This window comes from Helianthus annuus, chromosome 16, assembly GCF_002127325.2.
Source record: "Helianthus annuus cultivar XRQ/B chromosome 16, HanXRQr2.0-SUNRISE, whole genome shotgun sequence".
Classification (NCBI taxonomy): Eukaryota; Viridiplantae; Streptophyta; class Magnoliopsida; order Asterales; family Asteraceae; genus Helianthus; species Helianthus annuus.
In genome coordinates this window covers 167,732,161-167,754,734 of record NC_035448.2, presented here as the reverse complement: position 1 = coordinate 167,754,734, position 22,574 = coordinate 167,732,161, and the positions used below count along the sequence as shown (strand labels likewise).

The window sequence follows — 22,574 nt, the reverse complement described above, 5'->3', positions numbered from 1 at the left end:
TGTAAGCAATGGTAAAGTCCATTAAAGGAAGGAAAAGTTTTAAATGAAAGATAAGGATTGTATGTAATGAGGTACTGAAAGTGATACACGCGCCGAAACCTAAGTCTACGGACATAAGGTGACAATTACATGAAGGCACGAAACTACTATGTGGATTGTGTACCTGGCCAGTACACGAGAAACGTATGACATTCGTGAGATTATGATAATTGTTACAGGTATGTCCGGTAGAGTTGGGTAGCAGGCGGGCGTGTGGGGGAAATGGGAATTAAGACTCTCGGGAAGTTGAGAGTACTATGTAGGAATGAAAAGTATGAGTGATAAAAAAAAATGAAGAATGTTGAATCTGTAAGAAGGTACGGATCAACAAGATATGAATGATATGTATGAATGAAATGTTTGAATCCACGAGATGGATTCAAGGAATGCAATGTATGAATGAAATGATTTGAATCCATGAGACGGATTCAAGGAAGGAAAGATATGAATAATATGTCTGAATCCGGGAGATGGATTCAAGGAATGAAAGTTATGAATGCAATGTTTGAATCTGTGAGACGGATTCAAGGATGAAAGGCATGAATGATATGTTTGAATCTGTGAGACGGATTCAAGGTATGAAATGCATGAAGAGAATGTTCGAAACCGCTAGACGGATTCAAAACATAGAAATAATGAAAGGTATGGATGCTATGATTGCGTCCGAAGGACGAGTTAAAATATAGAAATGATGAAAATAGCCCACATCGCGATGTGTCAATAGTTTGACCATGGTTGTGTCAAACGAATCATGTGAGTAAATGTAAAGTAACTGGATGAAAGAATGATCAGGGTTGGCACGCAAACCTAAATTTTAAATTTTAAAATGAAAGAAAGAAGTTTCGAATAAGTTATGTGTTAATAGTGCTAGTAATCGACTACTGGGACTCAAAATGAATGACGGGCTAATACCCGGACAATGATATGAATAATGAAATAAACATGAAAGAAACATTAATAAGAATCCTAGGATGGATTCTTGAAATTGGATGATAGTCATGGTGATGAGCTCGTGGTTATGTCGAGAGGACGTTGAAAAAGGAAATATAGGTGAGTAATCACCTAGTATAATGAATGCTTGAATTAAATGTGCTAACCGCTAAAATTGTAGATTATAATGTTAGGAACTCTTGATGTGATGAAACCAAACGAATTGGTGGAAGGATGTGCACGGGCGAAATCGCATTACGCGGATGAATGAAATCTAGCCTAGTATGGCTAGTACTCGTGAAGAATGCGGATCGATCTGGGTTGCGGATCGTCGATTGATGATATGAGATGAGGTCAGTAAAAAGTTTAACTTATGTTAAATAAGTATGAATTGGTTAATTGGCACAATATGGAATGGGTATTATGGGAAGTTTGATTTATTCCAAGAATTGGTTAATTGGGTACGACCTACGAAATGAATGATGGAATGGGTATGGTATAATATGGGAAGTTTGATTTTTTTTTTTTTTTTTTTGTTGACATAAGAAGAAAGCTATGTCATCAAGAAGCGAATCTCAAAGGTTTTGAGTGAAAAGCTCGAGTATTGGTTAAACTCTCATGAAATGAATTGCACGACACGTATGCTTATGCAAAATAAGTAAGACACGAAATGAGAGGTTAGTAATGTGGAACGAATGAGGCAAGTTGAAGGTAACGTAAGGATATGTATGGTACAAATGACTATAGAAAAGTAGAATGAGCTAACTATGGAGTTAAGCATGTAGGTGTAACTATGAAGTAGTAGTTTTGTGGTGATAACAAAACAATAGTTAAATGTTATACAACGTGTGCATGGAATGGAATCTTAAAGGATGAGGCAAAAGTATTAAATCTATTTTAAACAGATCATATGAAGGTAAGCATTATTATAAGTTTAAATGAATATGTATATTGACCTGCTACTAACGGGTCGAGGAAATGAGAATGTTATGTGAAAGTATGCCATGAAAAGTATAGACTTGTTAAGAAGAAGTCAAGTGTATGAATAATTATGAAATGAGATAGGATGATTACTTATAATTATAATGTGACTATTAAGTCAAAAAAAAAAAAAAACATAGATGTGTGTGTGTAAGAGGAAATGAGAAAGGTTTCGGGGACGAAACCTCATTTAAGGGGGGTAGACTTGTAACACCCCAAAACCCGAATGCTTATATTTGTTGTATGTTCCTATATGACATATCATGAAATAAATGACTAGGCTATTTAACCTAGTAAATTGTATGATAAAAACTATTTAAAAGATGAAAGTTGTGCCAATTATGTTTTAATGGCAAACATGGAGGGGTTAAATGGGATATAATGAAAGTTGGGTTACTAAATAACAAAACACACACACAAACACACACTTCGCGTGTGTTCTTGAACGAGCAGGAGACTCCCATGGAGTCAAGAACCCTAACTTCATCATTTTCATCAAATTGGAAGGCTAAATGATGCTTAAACTCATAACCGAGCATGGATTAATGATCACCAACACGAGGGGATCATAAGGTATGTCTTAAATCTAAGATTTGTGATCATGGGTGAAGTGGGTTATGCTCTAATCCGTGAGATAATATGAAATTGATCATGTATAAGGGTTAGAAACATCATATAGAACATGGGTTATGTAAGGTTTGTGTTAATTTGAAGTTTAGATGTGAAACCCGTTGTTATGGTGAAGATGATGACATGGATAAATCATCTATGTCTAAATTCTTGCTTAAAATTGATGTATTTTGATTTGTAAGATGGATTCTTATGAGGGGAATTGAAAGAAATGTGATACTAGTATGTTTGATGTTTATGCATGTATGATTCATGTTGATTAGAATGAAGAAATTGATGAATTATGTATGAACTTGGAAGATCATGCATAAATTAGTTGTACATTGTGCATAGCTAGTAGTACGCACGCCAAGTGTTTGATGAAATGTCTAGGTGAAGTTAGGATGTGAGATTGTATGAAATGGCTTGACATATATGAATGAAACATGATAATGATGTAATTAGTAGTATACTAACTTGAGGAATGTGCTTTAGATGGAACTCATACAAGAATTCGGGTTGAATGTATGTGTTGGTCAAGACTATGCATTAGAAGCTTGTACATTGTGCTTGAACGGGCGATGCTCCCCATGTGTTTTTATTAATCATTTAATTTCAATCAAGAAGTGAATGTGTACTAAATATATAATATATGACCATGCTAGTAAAGGATGATGTTATGAATTACGTTAGGTTGTCTAACTGAACAATGTGGTTGACAATTTATGTTGTATGCGTGTTAGTGAAAGTCAATGTAGATAAGAGCTGGAAAATGTGTATTAATATGAATAAGCATGAGTACTAACATTATTATGGCATGACGACATGAAAGGATAGGAACCACACTAGCATGGACCAAGCATGAAAGGCTAACGGGTCGAAATGGGGCAAGGAAGCGGTTACGAACATGGATGCACGAGGTAAGTGATTTCCGTAATCACTTCGTAGTACAAGTAAGTAATAAAGTGTTGTAATGAATTAAATATGATGTTTGAGGTCAAATATGTAGTAATATGGTACCCAAAGGTGGGATCCTAAAGAATATGTAGTAATATGGTACCCAAAGGTGGGATCCTAAAGAATATGTAGTAATATGGTACCCAAAGGTGGGATCCTAAAGAATATGTAGTAATATGGTACCCAAAGGTGGGATCCTAAAGAATATGTAGTAATATGGTACCCAAAGGTGGGATCCTAAAGAATATGTAGTAATATGGTACCCAAAGGTGGGATCCTAAAGAATATGTAGTAATATGGTACCCAAAGGTGGGATCCTAAAGAATAAGTAGTAATATGGTACCCAAAGGTGGGATCCTAGAGAATAGGTAGTAATATGGTACCTAAAGGTGGGATCCTAAAGAATATGTAGTAATATGGTACCCAAAGGTGGGATCCTAAAGAATATGTAGTAATATGGTACCTAAAGGTGGAATCCTAAAGAATAAGTAGTAATATGGTACCCAAAGGTGGGATCCTAGAGAATAGGTAGTAATATGGTACCTAAAGGTGGGATCCTAGAGAATAGGTAGTAATATGGTACCTAAAGGTGGGATCCTAAGGATATGTAGTAATATGGTACCTAAAGGTGGGATCCTAAAGAATATGTAGTAATATGGTACCTAAATGTGGGATTCTAAGTTAAGAATTTCCTTTACGTATATAGATGTGTATGTATGTATGTATAAAGGTATGTATGAGTGTATGCATGTATGTAAAGATGTAAGAAAGGTATGTACGTATGTAGATGTGAACGTACGTATGTATAAAGATATGTATGAGTGTATGCATGAATGTAGAGACGTAGGAAAGGTATGTATGTATGTATGTATGTATGTAATCGTGTATGTATGTATGTGTAAAGACATGTATGAGTGTATGCATGTATGTAAAGTTGGAGGAAAGATATGTATGTATGTAGATGTGAATGTATGTTTATATGTAAGTATGTATGTAAGCATGATTTAGACACGTTGAGTGTTAACGTTTTAATGGTGTACCTTGAGAATGAAAGGTAATGCAGGTACATTACTGAAGCCTCACCAGGGAATGGATACGCAGATGTAATGCTTAAAGTTTGAAAAATGACGAACAGTGAAGTGTTTGTGAATGAATCTTGTTTATATAATGTGTGCTAATGTATGAATGAATGTGGTGAGTGCAGGTTGTACGAGTCACGAGGATCTTCAAGGATTAGAGATCGAGGATCGAGTCACAAGACAGATTGTACGGAAACGTTGGTGTTGAAATTTAGAAAACCCATGTCATGCATTTAATTGTAAATGAGTCAATTGATGACTTCTTGTGGAAAGGTTGTATTAAAATGAAGTTTTAAGCAAGTCAAGGTAATTATAAGGAAAGAAATTTTATGGTACGTGTTTCCGCTGCGACTTTAGTCAATTACAAAATTAGGGTGTTACAGTACACAACGCAGTGGAAAATGTGAGTGTTGACCTTGCAGAAGACGGTATAATACAAGTTGACCTCATCAACTACAGACATGTGTTGGGATTGAACCCTACAAAAGGAACATTTGATAAAGCCAAAACTAGCTCAGAGCAGTGGATCCAGAATAAGCAGTTGTTTGTACTTAACCAACCGAGTTCATTTCATGGGTTAATTGGTGTAAATTTGTTCTTATGTAGTTTGTTTGCAGCCACCTCGGTTTGAGGTTTGGCGTCGTTAATGAAGTTCTCTTTAAAAAAAATAAAACTATATTTACAAATAAGGGAATATATGTTTTTTATTCGTCATGATATTCACACAAGGTGTAGGAAATACAATGGATCCAACCAATTCCAAAACTCATTACATTATGATTCCATTAAGAGTTAAATGCTTGGTTGGTCCCTGTGGTTTTCAAAAATTGCAGACTTGGTCCTAGTGGTTTACTAATTACACGCGTGGTCCCAAAACTTGTCAAAAATGAACTCGGTTGGTCCCCAACCCTAACATCAGTTAAATTTCTCAGTTAAGTCCATGTTAAATGACCAAAATACCCATTTTCATCACCATCATCTTCATCACCAACCTCTGCAATTTTTAAAAACCAAAATACCCATCTTCATCACCTTCGCTACTTCTCACCTCCGCCATCATCTCACCCACCTCCACCATCTCACCTCCGCCACCATCAAAAAATAGCAAAATTGCAGTAGAAAGCGAATTCACACAATCAAAAAATAGGTGCATTGCTACTTAATACACATAAACCTCGTGATGATAAGAGCATCGAATCGCAAACCAATTTGCCAGAAAATTTGTTCTCAAATTCCAATTGGTGATCATATAGCAAAATTCATTTCAATTGTAACATTTCAACCTAACCGGACATAAATTTTATCCAAACTATACACGATTCTATGTTAAACTCACACGAACTGTTTAGCTTATTAGTAACTGAAATTTCAGGAGCATGATATAAAACATTATACTAATTTTCAGAATATATAGAAACAAATCAGCATCAAATGTCAATATTTAAATTCAACGTATGGCAGATCTGTTTCATTGACAGCAGCAATCAATCATCTACACTAGTTTTCTCAAAAAACACTGCCAATTTGTGTCCTGATTCATAATTTTACATTACTTTTGTCTCGGTTGCAGAGGTGGCGGAGGTGAGAAGTGGCGAAGTGGTGGAGGTAAGATGGTGGCGGAGGTGAGATGGTGGTGGTGGGTGAGATGGTGGCGGAGGTGAGAAGTGAGAAGTGGCGAAGGTGATGAAGATGGGTATTTTGGTTTTTAAAAATTGCAGAGGTTGGTGATGAAGATGATGGTGATGAAGATGGGTATTTTGGTCATTTAACATGGACTTAACTGAGAAATTTAACTGATGTTATGGCTGGGGACCAACCGAGTTCATTTTTGACAAGTTTTGGGACCACGCGTGTAATTAGTAAACCACTAGGACCAAGTCTGCAATTTTTGAAAACCACAGGGACCAACCAAGCATTTAACTCTTCCATTAATGATACCCACCAGACCATAATTAATATCAACTGACGAGACCTTATGACTTAGAAAAGTAAACCGAACATAAAAAGACGGGGTTAGTATGCAAGTTGTTGCCAGTGGTTTTGGAGGAAGTTACACAGTTATTTACTTTCAATACCTAGTTTATTTTGTATTTAAATTACTAAAAATATTGAAAGTTAAAATTTAAGTAAGACCTTATTTGGGTTTCATGTTGAAACTAAAAAATATACTAAGCGTAAATCAAACCATCAGCCACAATTATTTGCTTTAATCAGGTCTGTTTAGTAACAAAACTTGGTAAAACAATCTTATATATGTTTTAAATTGATTCACAGTTAGAACATCAGATAGTTTAATCCCACAAAGTAAAAGATTGTGAAAATACTTTAGTAGGTCCTTGTATGTGGTTCACATCTTTCCCAGCCTTATCTTAATATACAATCTGTAGTTTAACATTCATTCCATTCAACTTTCTTTGCAACTATCTGGAGAAAAAAAATTCATAAAAAGTTTGACTTTTTCGGATCTGTCAAGCATAAGCATACCTTCAATGGCTTCTTCAAGTTCAAGCATTCACAACAAGAGCTACCTGTATGATGTGTTTCTTAGCTTCAGTGGTGAAGACACTCGCAAGACCTTCGTTGATCATCTTTTTGCTGCTCTTGATCAACATGGTATTCGTACGTTCAAGGATGACGAGAGACTCGAGAAAGGAAAAAAGATTAATTTTGAGCTCTTACAATCCATTGAAGACTCGAGACTCTACATTATTGTTTTCTCCAAACACTATGCATCTTCATCATGGTGCTTAAATGAGCTTCTCAAGATCATGGAGTGTCACAACAAGGGCGAGCGGTTTGCCTTCCCCGTGTTCTACGATGTGGATCCCTCTGAAGTCCGAAAACAAACTGGACCAGTTGGAGAAGCACTTGCCGTACATATGAACAAGAATAAATCGGAGGTTGGAAAATGGAGAGAGGCTCTTAAAAAAGCATCCAATTTGTCTGGTTGGGATGTGAGGAAGACTTCTAATGGGTAATTACCTTTATTATATCTCTACTATGTCATCTCATATTCTATTGTCAAATTATTAAACTGAATCTTAGTCTCGGATTGAAACATGAATTATGTTACACTTGGTTTTACAAGTTGTGTTATAGACCTCAAAAATAATTATTTGTGGGTTATTGAGCAAGCCAATTAAATCTTCTTTTATGATCTACAGGCATGAAGCTAAAGCCATAAAATCAATTGTTGAGCGGGTTTCACTCGAGTTACGATACATAAAAATGGGTGTTGATGATAATTTAGTTGGCATGGAACGAAGAATGCAAGATCTCAATCCGTGTTTAGAGATCGGTACAAAGGATGTGCGCATGATAGGGATCAAGGGCATGGGAGGTGCTGGGAAGACAACGTTGGCTTGGGCTATTTTTAAAAAAATATCCTTTGATTTTGAAGGTAAAAGCTTTGTTGAGAATGTGAGGGAAAGAGCCTTTAAGTTTGGTTTGGAGAAGTTGCAAGAACAAGTCCTTAGAGATGTATTAAAAGATAATGGGATTATTGTAAGTGGTGTTCATGAAGGGGAAAACTTAATGAAAAATAGATTGTGTGGTAAAGAAGTTCTTATTGTTCTCGATGATGTGGATGATATAGACTAGCTTAAGATGTTAGCTGGTGATACTACTTGGTTCAAGCCAGGAAGTAGAATTATTGTCACAACTAGAGATGGGCAAGTGCTTGAAGAACCTAAAGTGAAATGGATACGAGATGCCAATCTTTTACACGAAAAGGAAGCACTTCGCCTTTTCAGTAGACATGCATTTGGGAAAGATATTCCAATTCAAGAGCATGAAAGGCATTCACATGAAGTTGTAAGTTATGCCGCAGGTCTTCCCTTAACAATCAGAGTTTTGGGTTCAAAACTCTGTGGTAAAGATAATAGTGAATGGACATATACACTAGAAAGACTGAAATCAATTCCGTTGAAGGAAACTCTTGCAAAACTGGAACTAAGTTTTGAAAGCCTAGAGGATGATTACAAGAATATATTCCTAGACGTGGCATGCTTCCTCAGATATTGGGAAGAAGATGATGTAATACGAATGCTTGAAAGCTGCGGATTTCATCCTCGAAATGATTTAAGAGTTCTTGAGAAAAAATCTCTATTAACTTTAAATAAAAGTTTTGGTTCATTCATACAAATACATAACCATTTGATAGAACTGGGCATGAATATTGTACGCCGTGAGCATCCGTATGAGCCCAACAAACATAGCCGATTGTGGATTCAAGAGGAAATCGAACGTGTCATGGCTGATAACTTGGTAAGAATCCATTTTATTTGTAATTACGGTGATGAAACTCTCATTTTTTTTTTCATCAGTTATAACACAACTTTTATGATCCTTGTTCTTGAATTACAGGGTAGTGAAGCAACAAGATGTATAGATCTAGAAATCACTCCTGGTATTTTTTTTGAAAGGTCTTGGAAATATGAAGAAACTTAGATGCCTTAAAGTGAAAAATGATGAGTTCCTATTTGATTTGAAGGAAAATGAAGTGAAGGGGCTTGTGGACAAATCGTGGTATTTTTTTCGAAGGTTTTGGAAACATAACAAAGTTGGCCTGTATTTTCCAAACTCGTTACAATATCTACATTGGAAAGGATACCCTCATCGGTGTTTACCCAAAACATTTGAAGCAAATAATCTTGTTGCATTTAAAATGCCTTGGAGCAAAATTAAACAACTTTGGGAAGGTGAAAAGGTAATATGGTTGATCAATTGTTTTGTATTATTTGTTATAATGATATATGTATATTATTAGCTAGTTATCGTGACTAACATATATTTAATTTTTTATTCTCTTTACATCTTATACCAATAGGTTATGAAGAAGCTCAAATTCCTTGATTTGAGTTATTCTATTGAGTTAAGGAGCCTTGACCTTGGGCTGACACCCAATCTTGAGAGGTTAGATGTTGGAGGTTGTGAGAAATTGGTAAAACTTGACATGCACGGAGGATGTCTAAAAACCCTTGTCTTTCTAAACCTAAATAGATGCCGGAGGTTGAAGTCTATATCTTTTATCAAGCAAATGGAATCTCTCGAGGTTCTTCGTACAGGTCGATTATATCTGAGGGAATTCCATGATTATATATTCACAGGGCACTCCAGTTTGCTAGAGCTGGATCTTTCATTGAACTATATAGAAGAAATACCCTCATCAATTGGAAATCTTGAAAAGCTTGTCTCTCTAGATCTCAAGTGGTGCTGGGAACTTAAGAGTGTTCCAGGAAGCATTTGTAGGTTACAACATCTGAGAACTCTTAACCTTGGAAACAGTGGCATAGAGGAATTGCCAGAGGACCTTGGCCAACTGGAATGTTTAGAAAACCTTTATTTAAGCAGTACAAAAGTGAAACATCTCCCTGGTAGCATTTGTATGTTGAAACATCTCAAAACCCTAGATCTTTCATGGTGTAAGCTTCTTGTGAAGTTACCTGAGGATGTTGGCCAATTAGAATCTTTGGAGATATTACATCTACTGTATTGCTATGAGTTAAGAGAAATTCCCAAGAGCATTTGTAAGTTGAAATGTCTCAAGGAGTTGAGCCTTTTCAAATGTCGGGGTCTTGAAAAACTGCCAGACGAACTAGGAAACTTAAAATGTTTACAATATTTAGAAGTTTGGGGTAGTGGCATAACTCAGCTTCCACAGAGCATTTATTCAGTGAAAGGTTTGAAATTTGAGAGACACAGAAGAGAAGAGCATTTATTCAGTGAAAGGTTTGAAATTTGAGAGATAATTTACGTTGCAAGAAGAAGAAGTGGCAGAGGGCAATTGAAGAGTGAAGCTCGCACTGGCTACTTCTCTAATTATCCTAATCTCGCAACGTTTTCGACAACCATATATTCCATCAAGTTCCTACCTACCCAATCAACCAACATGTATGTTTGTTTCTTCACTAATTACTCCCAATTCTCAATGGGAGATGAAACATTTTATTTAGGTATGATTTCAGTCCCAATTTGATAGTGGCATAACTCAGCTTCCACAGAGCATTTATTAAGTGAAAGGTTTGAAAATCAACAAACCCGATGATGAATGGTTGTGATGTGGTTTAGACAGAGTGAAGGAAGGAAGGAAGGAGGTAGGGTTTTTTAGAATAAATGTCGGAGGCCCTTGGCCAATTGATGAGCCAAGATTTACACATTCATCAACAAAAATGTTCTTCCCACAAAATCTAATTTCCCAACGATCCGCTTCATCAAGTTCTTTCCCAATTATCAGGTATGTTCTTCACTAACTTGGGTGGGTTTATCTTTATGTATACCAAGGGCATGTTTGGCTAAGCTTTTCAAAACAATTTATTAGCTTATTGACTTATCAAAAAGCCAATAAGTTGTTTTTGTGTTTGGCTAAGCCAAAAGTCCTTTTAGAAATGACTTTTTGCAAAGAAGAAAAAAGAGGTTTCAAGAAGTCACAATATTGTGACTTCTTGGCCAGCTTTTAACTTTTCAAACTACAAATTACCAATATACCCCTTCTTTACCCCCTTATATCTAAAAGAATACCCATTTTAGTCATTTTACATCAATAAGCTAATCCAAACACTTTTTTTAAAAAGTCCTTTTCCAAAAGTCCTTTTTTAACTATAATAAGCTTAGCCAAACATGCCCCAAGTCATGGGAGATGATATTTGATTAGATGAGCGATTGGACCTCTGAATTCCCAATTATTATGTTGTTTTATTAGTTTAGATTCTTATTCAGTCCCAATTTTAGAGTTTTATCATTTTCAATTTTTAATTTGGACATCAAGATGTTTGGCCTTATAAGTCCAGAATATTTTTGTTCTTTCATTTTAGGAATTATAAAACTATGAAATGTGATTCTGAAACAAATTTGAGCACTGGATTTTATCATGTAAATCCCTAACCCGATTCACCCTAATATCGCTACTGGTCAAAAGGTATTGCATTTAAGTCTGCGATTTATTTATGTTTTCTTGCAAATTTGGCACCTTGCACCCATATGCATATACTCTTTGTTACAGACGTTTATGTGGTGTTCACATGTTTCTCAAAACATACATAAATCACATAATTCAATGTTTTGAAATTAATGCATTTGGCCTTAAGTCAACTGTTTGTTCTTTACTAGAAAATGCGATTTATTCATGTAGATATTGATGGAACTCTTTGTGACTCATATCCTCTCCGTTACTATGCCTTCTGTGATATGCTGAGGTAATTTCTTCAGCCATTTGATTTTGTTTTATCATTTTGAAAATCTTATTAAAATATACGAATATCTTGACTGATCATACTTAGAGAGCATTTGATTTTCGTTTTTATAGATAGGGTTTAACGGCAAGCATAATGAAGAGCTTTGGAGTGCTCTTCTTTCTGATTGGGAGCTTGAAAAGGCCATGAAATTCATAGTTGACCAGGAAGCTTTGTTTAGAAGGTAATTTGCATCATGATGTAAACGCTATTTTATCACCTCTTTGACTTTTGAGGTCAAACATTACTCTCTAAATCTAGAATCCATATGGATCAAGTGTAACAATTGGTTTTCTCTTCAATTTACTTAAAATTTATGTCAAATTTTAGTGGTCAAACATTAAACTTAGGACTTTTATGGTTCTTGTTAGGGGCGAGCAAAATCCGATTTGGCCCGAGAACCAACCCTACAAACACTTATGCAGTTTGGACGTCGGTTCTAAATATATAGTGTAGTCAGTTGTTCTTCCTATTCTAGATTGTCAGATTTGATATTGGGCTGCTGGAAATGTTATGAATAGGTTCGTTTTCTTTTTTGCTTATGAAATTGATCTGTATTAAAGTCATAAACAGGATACTTATGGACTTCTGGGCTAATCGAACATACACGTGTCCAATTCAGGCCTAGCTTATAGCCCAACCAACCCGACAAAATTGAGGCCGACCCAGCCTTTAATATTACGGTCCTCGGACCTCGGGTTTAGGATGGGTTGAAATGTGGCACGTAACGTTTGGGCCATTTTTTAAGCCCAACAGTCTTTACAAGGTACATATCGACCTTATATCGACGATATAGCGACTTCCTATGTGGAATCCGGCGACAAATTCCGGCGACGGAGTTGCTTTCAGCCGGAAACCAGGAAGAAGGGGTAAGAAGAAGAAGAGAGATGCTGACGGCTGCGTATATGTCTTTTAGGTTTTTAGGGTTTTTATGAGTTAAGGTTTTTAAACATTTAACCAATCTATCTTTCATTAGTTTACATTCAGTCCCTAAAACTTCTAACTTTTTAATTAAAAAGTGTAAAGATAGTTTGTCTATTTAAACATTTAACCCCCTCTATCTTCAGTAGTTTACATTTGGTCCTTAAACTTTTTAATTTATGCATAAAAGTACAAAATTAACATTATAAAATACATATATATAATATGGATAGCTATTTTTTATACATATATATAAAATTAACATTATATATAATTATATATAATATGGAGCGCTTCGTATACGTGAAGCTCTCGCTTCGCGCTTGAAGCTTCGCTTAAAGCTTTTGGAACCAAAACGCTTCGGAGCGTTTCACACTTTTTTAAACCAAGGGCACGTTCGTGTTGACCTGCAAACATGCTTTTTCTCCACTTTTTAAAATAATCATTATGTTATGTATGATGACAAAGACAATTTTATTACAATATTAATTTAAATATTCAAATAAAATAGTTTAGGAGGTTGTATGCGTTAAATATACGTTTTTTTTTATTTTCAACTATTTAGACCTTTTCTGCCAATTTGACCCGTTTCCCTTTCTAGATATGTTTCTTTTTAGGGGTGGCAAAATGGGTGGGTTGGGTAGGTTTGGGTAATGGGTTAGGATGGGCATGGGTTAGAATGGGTTTGGGTTAAGATGGGTTTATTAAGAGATGGGTTAGAATGGGTTTAGGTCAAGATGGGTTTTTTTCAAAAAAATCAAAAAAAAAATAAAAAAAAAATCAAAACAATTCAAAAAATTCAAAAAAAAATAAAAAAATTCGAAAAAATCAAAAAATTCAAAAAAATTCAAAAAAATTCAAAAAAAATTCAAAAAAATTCAAAAAAATTCAAAAAAATTCAAAAAAATTCAAAAAATTCAAAAAAATAAAAAAAACTTTGGGATTGCAGGCCATCATCAGAAAATTCTTTATGTTTCGTTCTTGTACCGATTAACGGGAATGATTGTCGTAGGCCCGTCCTCGCCATATAGTTCGTTTGGTAATTTATTAAATACAATTTGTGCTGTATACCGAAGAGTTTCAAGCAAACGATTTAAGGTTCTATTCATCTCAGCCCTCGAATCATGTATAGTTGTCGGGCCCCATTTTCTCATGTACTGTAACCATAGTTATCAAATGCGCTAGGCGCACTCAAGGCGCATACGCCTCGCCTGTCGCCTAGGCGAGAAGCGCAAAAAAAGCGCGGGCCCGAGAAAAAAAAAGCGCAAGTAAATAAAAACTAAAAAAATAATATTATGTATCGAAAAAAACACTTTCAATACGTAAATAGTTTATTTAAAGCAAATAACATTTCCAAAAACTTAAAAAATAATATTCAGTATTTAAAAAACACTTTCAAACATATTAACTAAATGCATATAAATTAGAATAGAATCTATACTATATATTAATTTATATGAAGAAATGAGAAGCAATTGATATGCTGCAGAATCCTTTAGCAGAATCAAACGAGTATGTGTTGCCAGCCAAAAGAAAAGAATCATGTTTATCATAACAGAATAGGTCGATAAATTCAGCAAAAAAATCGAATAAAAAGATATATATAATATCTCTTAACTTTTTAAAAATTCAAATAAATTTTTAAAAATATATATATGGTTTGACTGAGATAGGATTTCAAAAAAGATATACATAGCTGTAAACAAATATATGGTATATATATAAAAGATAAGACTTCAACAAAAAAAAGTGCGGGCTTTTTTTACCTAGGAGGGAGAAGCGGGAAAAGGTCGACTCGCCCAGAATGGTCGCCTAGGCGGCCTAGGCGAGCGCTTTTGATAACAGTGACTGTAACCAACACGGTTCGTTGATAACCCCGTCTCCAAGATACTCTGCCGCTATAATTTAATAATTTTTACTTGAATCCAACGAATACTTACTGAAAGCAGCAGTATTTCTAATTCCTATTCTGAGATTCGCTGGTTGTACTAACTCGGGATTAGTCGACATAATTTCTTAATCCCATCTTGTCCAGGTTGTACACCGATATAGGTTACAGACTAGTGTTTGCCAGCATGGGATCGAACTATCCAAGAATAGTGTACACCTATTCGTTTTCTATGCTATAACCAGTTCTAAAATATTGTTCATTCACATCTGGCTCAGGTAATAAAGTGAACAGAGACCATTATGTGTTTCACACTCACTCAAGCATTTCATAGAACACCTGGTAGGCATTCGTTCAACACCCCTTACCAAACAGCACAGAAACCCAACAATTAACACATCATTATAATCTATAAAAGCACAGAAACCCAACAATATTTGCAAACAATAACATAAAAAACTTATTATTTCTAGTACGTACCAAATAGAGGGATCTGATGTTGAAGGCGTAGGCAAATAAGTGGTGAAAACAGGAAGAATCCACGATGATGATGGTGATTTAGGGTTGAATCCACGATGATGGTGACTTAGGATCTGATGATGAGGTTTGAAATCAGATGATGATGGTGATTTAGGGATCAGATCGATGAGGTTTGACACAAGTTCACATTGTCATTGTCAGATGCGTGTTTTAGACTTTTAGGCTTAGAGAGTAAAAACCCATTTGGCCCATGTTAAAACTTAGATAGGTATTTTAAAACCCATTCTAACCCATCTTGATTAAATCCTCAGCCCATTCTAACTTATTTCCTATTTTAAAAAGGCCCAAAATAACCCAAAATATCATGGTTGGGTTTTTATTGCCACCCCTATTTCTTTTAGACCCAGCTAATTTTAATCTTCATCACTGTAATAACTCGTTAAGCGATTGAGAAACTTTTGCGCCCTGAAAGTGAAAGTTCATGGAATAAGACAAGTCCACTTTGTCAAAGATTTCACTTTTTGTTTAATATGAGAATGTAAGAAATTTGACCCTAAAAGTCAAAGTTCATGGAACAGAATCACCTTTTTATGTGCAGAAATGAAAAGGATAAACAACCACGATCCTTCAAAGGTTCTTTCGTTTTCATGTGATATTTTTTTGTTCATTTCATGACTCGGTCCCATGTAACCTTTTTTTTTGTATTTCATGTAATTTTTGTGTGTTTTGTTTCCTAGGATTCTGTTTCTGGAATTAAAGCAGCCGATGGAGCCAGAATGGCAGCTGTTGGTATGGCTACTAGAAATCCTGAACATATGCTACTAGATGCTATCGCTGGTTATCAAGGATTATAACGACTCTATATTATGAGAATATCTACAAGAGATAGCACAACTAAAGCTTTGTAGATTTGTTGGATGTTCATATTGAATAACCAGTTCTTTCACTAAATTGCATTATTTCTCAAAACAATTTCATTCATGTGATTTCCTTTTGGAAAATGTGTACATATAATTGACATGTTTTGATTTTATAATGCTTTTAAAAAAGTTGATTGATAATTTTCTATAAAGACAGGAATTTTGTGGGTGCCACTTAACATTGTCAATCCATTTGATGTTGCTTTCAGAAAAATGAAACTATTTCATGATGAGATAGAATGTAGGAAGTTAAGAAGAAAAATGAAAACTTTGACGCGTATTTCATATATTGTTTGTTTGAGACAATTAAGAAATTAGAAATTGTTTGTTTGAAACTGAATTCAAGGGTTATGCTAAAACGATTATGTTTATTGGAAAAGCTGTTTTGAGTTTAAACAGATTGTTAATTGTATAGTTGGGGGGGGGGGGGATAGTGCACGGTCCTCCCAACCGCCGGAGTGATCTCACTCCGGGAGCCGCTACCCGACCAAGCTAGCTCCGCGGTGACTTCCCCATGCCGAGTTCTTACCCTGGGCGACATATGCCACTCCCAATTCATAGTGTTACAAATTGTAAAAAGAAAAGTGTTTTAAAGATTTTGATGCCATTGTTTTAAATATCCATGCAAGTGTATCTGATACCATACCAATAAACAACTGCTTTTAGAATTGTGTTCCTGAGTGTATCTGATACCATACCAATATAGGATGAAACATTTGACCCGATTCTTCTAAAATGTGCCTCTGCATATCGATCCAGTAATGGGTCAGATGGATTCAAATGGTCGGGGGATTCCACAGTCTGAACCAGGTGGATTTCTGCGGTCAGCAGATGAGGTTCTACGGTCTCCAGGTGAAGGAGTCGGCCCCATTTTCTCCCCTTCTTGGGGAAGCTTCTGGAAGAAATCGACAGTCAGATATGAAGACTCCATTTCTACCAATCTAACGACTGTCTTTTTACTCTCGTCACGGAACTTTTCCAATGCTTCACCAGCAGCAGCAAGAGCGGATTGCAGGGTTGCAAACCGCCTTAGTTCCTCAGTTTCTCCAATTGACTTCCTCACGAGTTCTCTTAGGACAAAATGCACCTGTGAAGAGTGATTCCCAAGTAAGGTACACATAAGATACAAACACTTATCCAAATATTAGCCATTGGAATGGAAACCAATAGTAAAAAAGCTACTTACTGCATCTACAGAAGCTTCAGCTGGTCCCCTAAAACAATTCAATGATCCCTCAATAAGTCGTCTATAATCTTGTTCGGGAGCAATTAAATGTGGCTGATAACCATCTGCCTTTGAGACAAATTTCCTCACATTTTGTACAGAAAGATGCTTATTAATTTAAACATAAATCTGAGTTATATTTGATTTTTTGTTTATCATGTAAAGTATATGCCCTAGTGGTACCACAATGTTGGAATAAGTTGTCCCTCTCTAATTGGTGAGGGTTCAAATCCGACGGTGGACAAAAGGCGTAGACTAGCCGCTAGCGTAAATCTATCTACTATAATAAAAGAAACCAACTTTTGGACACGATTCATTGAAGGTACACTCAAATCTATACTTATCTTATATTAACTAAATAAATTAATATTTTTAAATCTTATCATACTTTAATAAAATATTATCCTGAAATCTAAATTGTTAATTTAAGATATTTTTAAAACAAATGCCTCTCTTTCCTACTTCTCTTATATTATATGTAAATAATACATTAATATTAAATGTTATCCTAATTTATTAAAAAATATAACTTTTTTTATTATTTGGTATACAAAATTATATTTATTCAACTCGTGTAAAACGCAGAGTTTTAATTTTTTTTTTTATTATTTACTATTCAATGTTATATTTATATAACTCGTGTATTACACGAAGTTTTTAAAGATATAACTTTTTATCATTTGCTATGTAAAATTAGATTTATTCAACACGTGTAATACACAGAGTTTTTTAAGGATATAATTTCCTTATTATTTGGTAGATTTTTCAACCTGACTATACATGGATTTTTTAAAGATACAACATTTTTAGTATTTAATATACAAAATTACATTTATTTAATCTGTGTAATACACATGGTTTTTAAAGATATAACTCTTTTTTAGATCTATTCAGCATGTGTAATATACAGGGTTTTTAAGGATGTAATTTTTTTTATTTGATAGATTTATTCAACCCGATTATAGATGGGTTTTTTAAAGATACGACGTTTTTAGTATTTAGTATACAAATTACATTTATTAAATCTGTGTAATACACATGGTTTTTAAGGATATTTTTTTATTATTTGATATAAAATTACATTTATTTAACCCGTACAATACACGAGGTTCATAAAGATATAACTTTTTATTATTTAATATATAATATTACATTTATTCAACCCGTGTAATACACGTGATTTTAACCTAGTAATTAATATAAAAGGTGTATGAGTTAACCAGGAAAAATAATTTAAATATGTATTTTTTTTATAATTCAAATAAGGTGTATGGAATAGAATGGATCTAACTATTCCAAAAACTCATTAATATATATGCAATCGATAACCAAAAACACATTATTAATATATACATGCCCTATCCGTGTTGCGGGACGATAACCGAATAATTCTCAATCAATTAAAAAAGACTATTATAATTTTGCTAGAAAAAAAAAACAAAAATGATGATAAGACCGTATTTTTGGGCTTAGGGCAAAACTGTAATTTTTCAGGACTAATGAGCTAGTGTTAGGCAGCTCCTTGACACAGGAATAAATTAAATCGAGTAAACCAATTAAAACAAAAAACCTTTATAGTTTTGCTAAAAAAACTAAAACATTGGGAAAAACATAATTTTTAACCGAGGGCCAAATCATAATTTTAATTCGGGGATGAATCGTAAACTAAATGGACCAACGGGGGAGTGCCAGGAAGCTGCCGGCACGACTGTAATTTTACACTGGGGGCAAACTTGTAATGTCAACAGGAAAACAAACAAAAACGATGGGGGAAATGTAAATTTAAGTTGAGGGCAAAATCATAACTTGGTTGTGAAAAAAAAACTAATGGCAAAATTATAAATTTATACGGGGCAAAATCGTAATTTTGAACTGAGGGCAAAATTGGAATTTTTAGCTGGGAGCAAAAGCGTAAATTTATTTTAAGTGGGGGTAAAAACATAATTTTGAACTTATGGGAAAATCATAATTTTAAAGGAAAAAAAACTAATGGCAAAACTGTAAATTGAAACGGGGCAAAATCTAATTTTTAACCGGTGGCAAAATTGAAATATTTATCTGGGAGCGAAAGCGTATATTTATTTTTAAGTGGGGGCAAAAACATAATTCTGAATTGATGGCAAAATCGTATTTTTAAAGCGGGATAAAATCGTAAATTTGTTAGACCAATAGGGGAGTGCCTGTCAGCTGCCTGCCTGGCACTACACCTTTGCCGCCCATTTAGCCCAATAAAGGGCGAATCCTATTCCCGTGTCGGCACCGACACTTGAGTTTGTAGTTGTGGATAAGCGTTATCGTTAACAAATAATATACTGACTTATGCCTTTGAAAAGAAAACCAAAAATAAAGAGATAGGGCCCATTTAGCATCCAAGTTGTATGACTATGAAAACTAAAACCCAAAAAAAAAAAAGAGAAGGGCCCATTTAGGATCCAAGTTGCATGACTTTGAAAAGTAAACCCAAAATAAGGAGAAGACCCACTTAAGATCCAAGTTCTATAACTTTGAAAAGTAAATCAAAACTAGGATTGCGACCCGCCGCAATGCGGCGGAGATTCTTTAGTTATAACTAAGTGGATCTAGGACCCGCATGTTATGTTAAACCTGTCAAACGTGGAAAAATAGACGATGTAAAAACGTTCACCCACACACGCACGTTGCGTCGTGTTAACTCGCAAAATTTAGAATGAAACGTAAAAATGTTAAACCAAAGACACAGCTGCGATGTGTTAAGTCACAAAATTTAGAACCAAACATAAAGCGAAAAATTTGCGAAAAATGAAAATTATAAATGACCAAAGTTGAAAGTAAAAAAGTTATAAGGATAGATTGCAAAAGATAAAAAGTTTTAGATTAAAAGTAAAAAACAAATAGTTTTGGGTTAAAAGTAATTTATGAAATATTTTGGGTGAAAAGTAAAAAAAAAACTTTTTTTTTGGAAAACCCCCAAAGCCAACGTTACGACAACAATATGCATAACCATTTTTTCTTTGAAAACCCCCAAAGCACACCCCACGTTGCGGCAGGACATAAAACTGTGTCAAATAGTACTAATGTCACACAACCGTCATCGACCACCAACACTACACTGACTCGACCTAGGATATGCGTGTTGCGACGAACCTGTCAAACATGAAAAAATAGAGGTAAAAATGTTGAACCACACATGCATGTTGTGTCGTATTAACTCGAAAAATTTAGAACTATACGTAAAACAAAATTTTGCGAAAAATGAAAAGCATAAGTGCAAAAAGTTGCGAAGCTAAATTGCAAATAATGAAAAGTTTTAGGTTAAAACTAAAAAACAAATTATGTAGGGTTAAAAATGAAAAAGGTAATAACCTTGAGGTTAAAAGTAAAAAAATCAAGTTTTTTTTTGAAAAACTCACAAAGCACAAGTTACAACTAATAATGCACAAAAAACTTGTAAACTTATATATGGAATAATAAAGAGATACGTAGACTATAATAGCTCGTTTGTGTGGTTCACATCTTGCCCAACCTTGTATTTATACACATTCTGCTGTTTAAACTTATACATACATTCCATCCTACCTTCTTTGCAACCATCTGATCTGGCGAATAATTCTTCATAAAATATTTTATTTTTAGGTATTTGTCAAGCATAAGCAGACCCTCAATGGCTTCTTCAAGTTCAAGCGTTCACAACAAGAACTGCCAGTATGAAGTGTTTCTTAGCTTCAGTGGTGTAGACACCCGCAAGACCTTCGTTGGTCATCTTTATGCTGCTCTTCATCAACATGTAGTAAGACGTTCAAGGATGACGAGCGACTTAAGAAAGGAAAAAACATCAGTGATGAGCTCTTACAATCCATTGAGAACTCCAGATGCTACATTATTGTTTTTTTCCAAAAACTATGCATCTTCATCATGGTGCTTAGACGAGCTTCTCAAGATCATGGAGTGTCATAACAAGGGCAAGCGGTTTGCCATCCTCGTGTTCTATGATGTGGATCCTGTTGCATGTTAAGATCATTCACAGCGGAATTGATTGAGAATTTGGAATTCATAATGATCAGGAATATACAAGAAAAGATTATAGATGGATAATATCAATTGGATAATGTCTTGGTTCCGACAAAACTGCCGGCAAAGTTACATATATAGGGACGGTTAATGGCGGTTGAACTTGGAGGGAAAATAACCGTTCGAAAAGGAACCGGTGCCAACCATTAACCATAAACCGAATAATATCATATTGTCACATATACATAAGTTTATAACTACATAATATATATATAGAATTAAGTTTATAATATCATCATTCACTCCCCATAAACTTAATTCTCTTCCTGAGAATGTTTCTGCACACTTTCATTAGCTTCTTTCACCGCTTTCTCTGCTCTCTTGAAATCAAATTTCTTCCTTTGCTTCAGTCGCTTTAGACCATACCAGTCATTCCCTGCAAAGAAGGCATAATGTTCATCTGCTGCTTGTTCTTGTTCTTCACGGGACTGCATGCTGGTGCTGGCTTCCATCTCCATGCTTCTGGTGCATCTCTTGATTCCGATGTCTTCTTTGATTTCTTTCTCGGCTGCTACATTTTAGTAGACTTGACCTTGTAGTAATACACTAATACATCCAGATACACAGCATACATTAATCGCATTAACTCTCCATCGTTGTATTCAAGCCCCATATCCTTCGATATCACAGCCCACATATGATTGTCTGTCACTCGTCGATGACCACCTTCTCTTTTTACCGCTAAGTATAAGTCTAACAGACTTATTTTCCTGTTATTCTCGGCATAGGCAGGCAACGGTCTTGAATTGATTTTTTTAACTTAACCTTTAAGAACCAATCGACCATATCTTCGAACTTTTTCTCTATGAAAAACTTATACTTTCCTACATATCCATCATTTCCAACATATCCATAAGGGCCTTACAGTCTTGGAATTCGTTGAACGACATTGCTTGCAATATCATTACGTTCCAGTCCGGTTCTTCCGATGATACGTTTAAACTTTCCAAATATGAATTCAAGTAATCATTCTTGAATTTCTCATATTCAGATTCAGATCTAAGCATCTCTTCTTTTTCTATGTTACCAACTTCGTCTTCTCTAGAGTAACATGTAGTATCATTTCTTTTATCGATTGCAGGAATGCTAAAAGTTGGATATATTTTACATTTGTCACCCATAAATTTTACCGTGTAACCTTGTGTTATCAATTGATCAAAACTCAGTACGTTCCGATCAATGGTGTATAAAATACACTTTGAATTCGTAGTTTTTCTGATCCGGAAATCATTCAACAACACCAATTCCTTTAATGAAATAAAAATTACA

The 22,574-nt window shown here is 34.8% G+C and overlaps 3 protein-coding genes across 8 annotated transcripts; 2 read left to right on the top strand and 1 right to left on the bottom strand.

Annotated features, from left to right (window-relative positions):
* The first annotated feature begins 6,940 nt into the window (after window positions 1-6,940).
* LOC110915087 (disease resistance protein RUN1) lies at window positions 6,941-13,991 on the top strand. Of its 6 annotated transcripts, none has more exons than XM_022159714.2 (7): window positions 6,941-7,569; window positions 7,760-8,861; window positions 8,961-9,003; window positions 9,088-9,303; window positions 9,424-10,830; window positions 11,725-11,788; window positions 11,899-13,991. In XM_022159714.2, exons 1-2 carry the CDS (start codon window positions 7,085-7,087, stop codon window positions 8,193-8,195), a joined length of 921 nt encoding a protein of 306 aa, XP_022015406.2. In that variant the 5' UTR covers window positions 6,941-7,084; the 3' UTR covers window positions 8,196-8,861; window positions 8,961-9,003; window positions 9,088-9,303; window positions 9,424-10,830; window positions 11,725-11,788; window positions 11,899-13,991. The 6 variants fall into 6 exon arrangements, with proteins under 6 accessions (XP_022015406.2, XP_022015403.2, XP_022015402.2 ...); XM_022159711.2 differs by having other exon boundaries at window positions 8,961-9,303; window positions 11,899-12,008; window positions 12,196-13,991; XM_035984864.1 differs by having other exon boundaries at window positions 6,999-7,569; window positions 8,961-9,303; window positions 11,899-12,008; window positions 12,196-13,991.
* Window positions 13,992-16,617: 2,626 nt separating this feature from the next.
* On the bottom strand, window positions 16,618-17,575 carry LOC110919949 (dynamin-related protein 1C-like). Its single transcript, XM_022164195.2, has 3 exons — window positions 17,442-17,575; window positions 17,220-17,343; window positions 16,618-17,120 (listed from the first exon to the last, which is right to left on the bottom strand). The coding sequence occupies exons 1-3, from the start codon at window positions 17,573-17,575 to the stop codon at window positions 16,800-16,802; spliced, it is 579 nt and encodes a 192-aa protein (XP_022019887.1). The 3' UTR covers window positions 16,618-16,799.
* Window positions 17,576-20,898: 3,323 nt separating this feature from the next.
* On the top strand, window positions 20,899-21,249 carry LOC110919950 (toll/interleukin-1 receptor-like protein). The gene has a single exon (XM_022164196.1). The coding sequence runs from the start codon at window positions 20,899-20,901 to the stop codon at window positions 21,247-21,249; it is 351 nt and encodes a 116-aa protein (XP_022019888.1).
* Window positions 21,250-22,574: the final 1,325 nt, after the last annotated feature.

Bases quoted from the DNA above. Each gene is read 5' to 3' on its own strand.
- LOC110915087 (XM_035984864.1), top strand. From the start codon at position 9,031: ATGAAGAAACTTAGATGCCTTAAAGTGAAAAATGATGAGTTCCTATTT. The intron at 9,304-9,423 runs GTAATATGGTTG...TTATACCAATAG, and splicing joins AACTTTGGGAAGGTGAAAAG to GTTATGAAGAAGCTCAAATT.
- LOC110919949 (XM_022164195.2), bottom strand. From the start codon at position 17,575: ATGAATCGTGTCCAAAAGTTGGTTTCTTTTATTATAGTAGATAGATTT. The intron at 17,344-17,441 runs GTACCACTAGGG...ACAAAATGTGAG, and splicing joins CAACTTATTCCAACATTGTG to GAAATTTGTCTCAAAGGCAG. The intron at 17,121-17,219 runs GTAAGTAGCTTT...CACTCTTCACAG, and splicing joins CTGAAGCTTCTGTAGATGCA to GTGCATTTTGTCCTAAGAGA.
- LOC110919950 (XM_022164196.1), top strand. From the start codon at position 20,899: ATGGCTTCTTCAAGTTCAAGCGTTCACAACAAGAACTGCCAGTATGAA.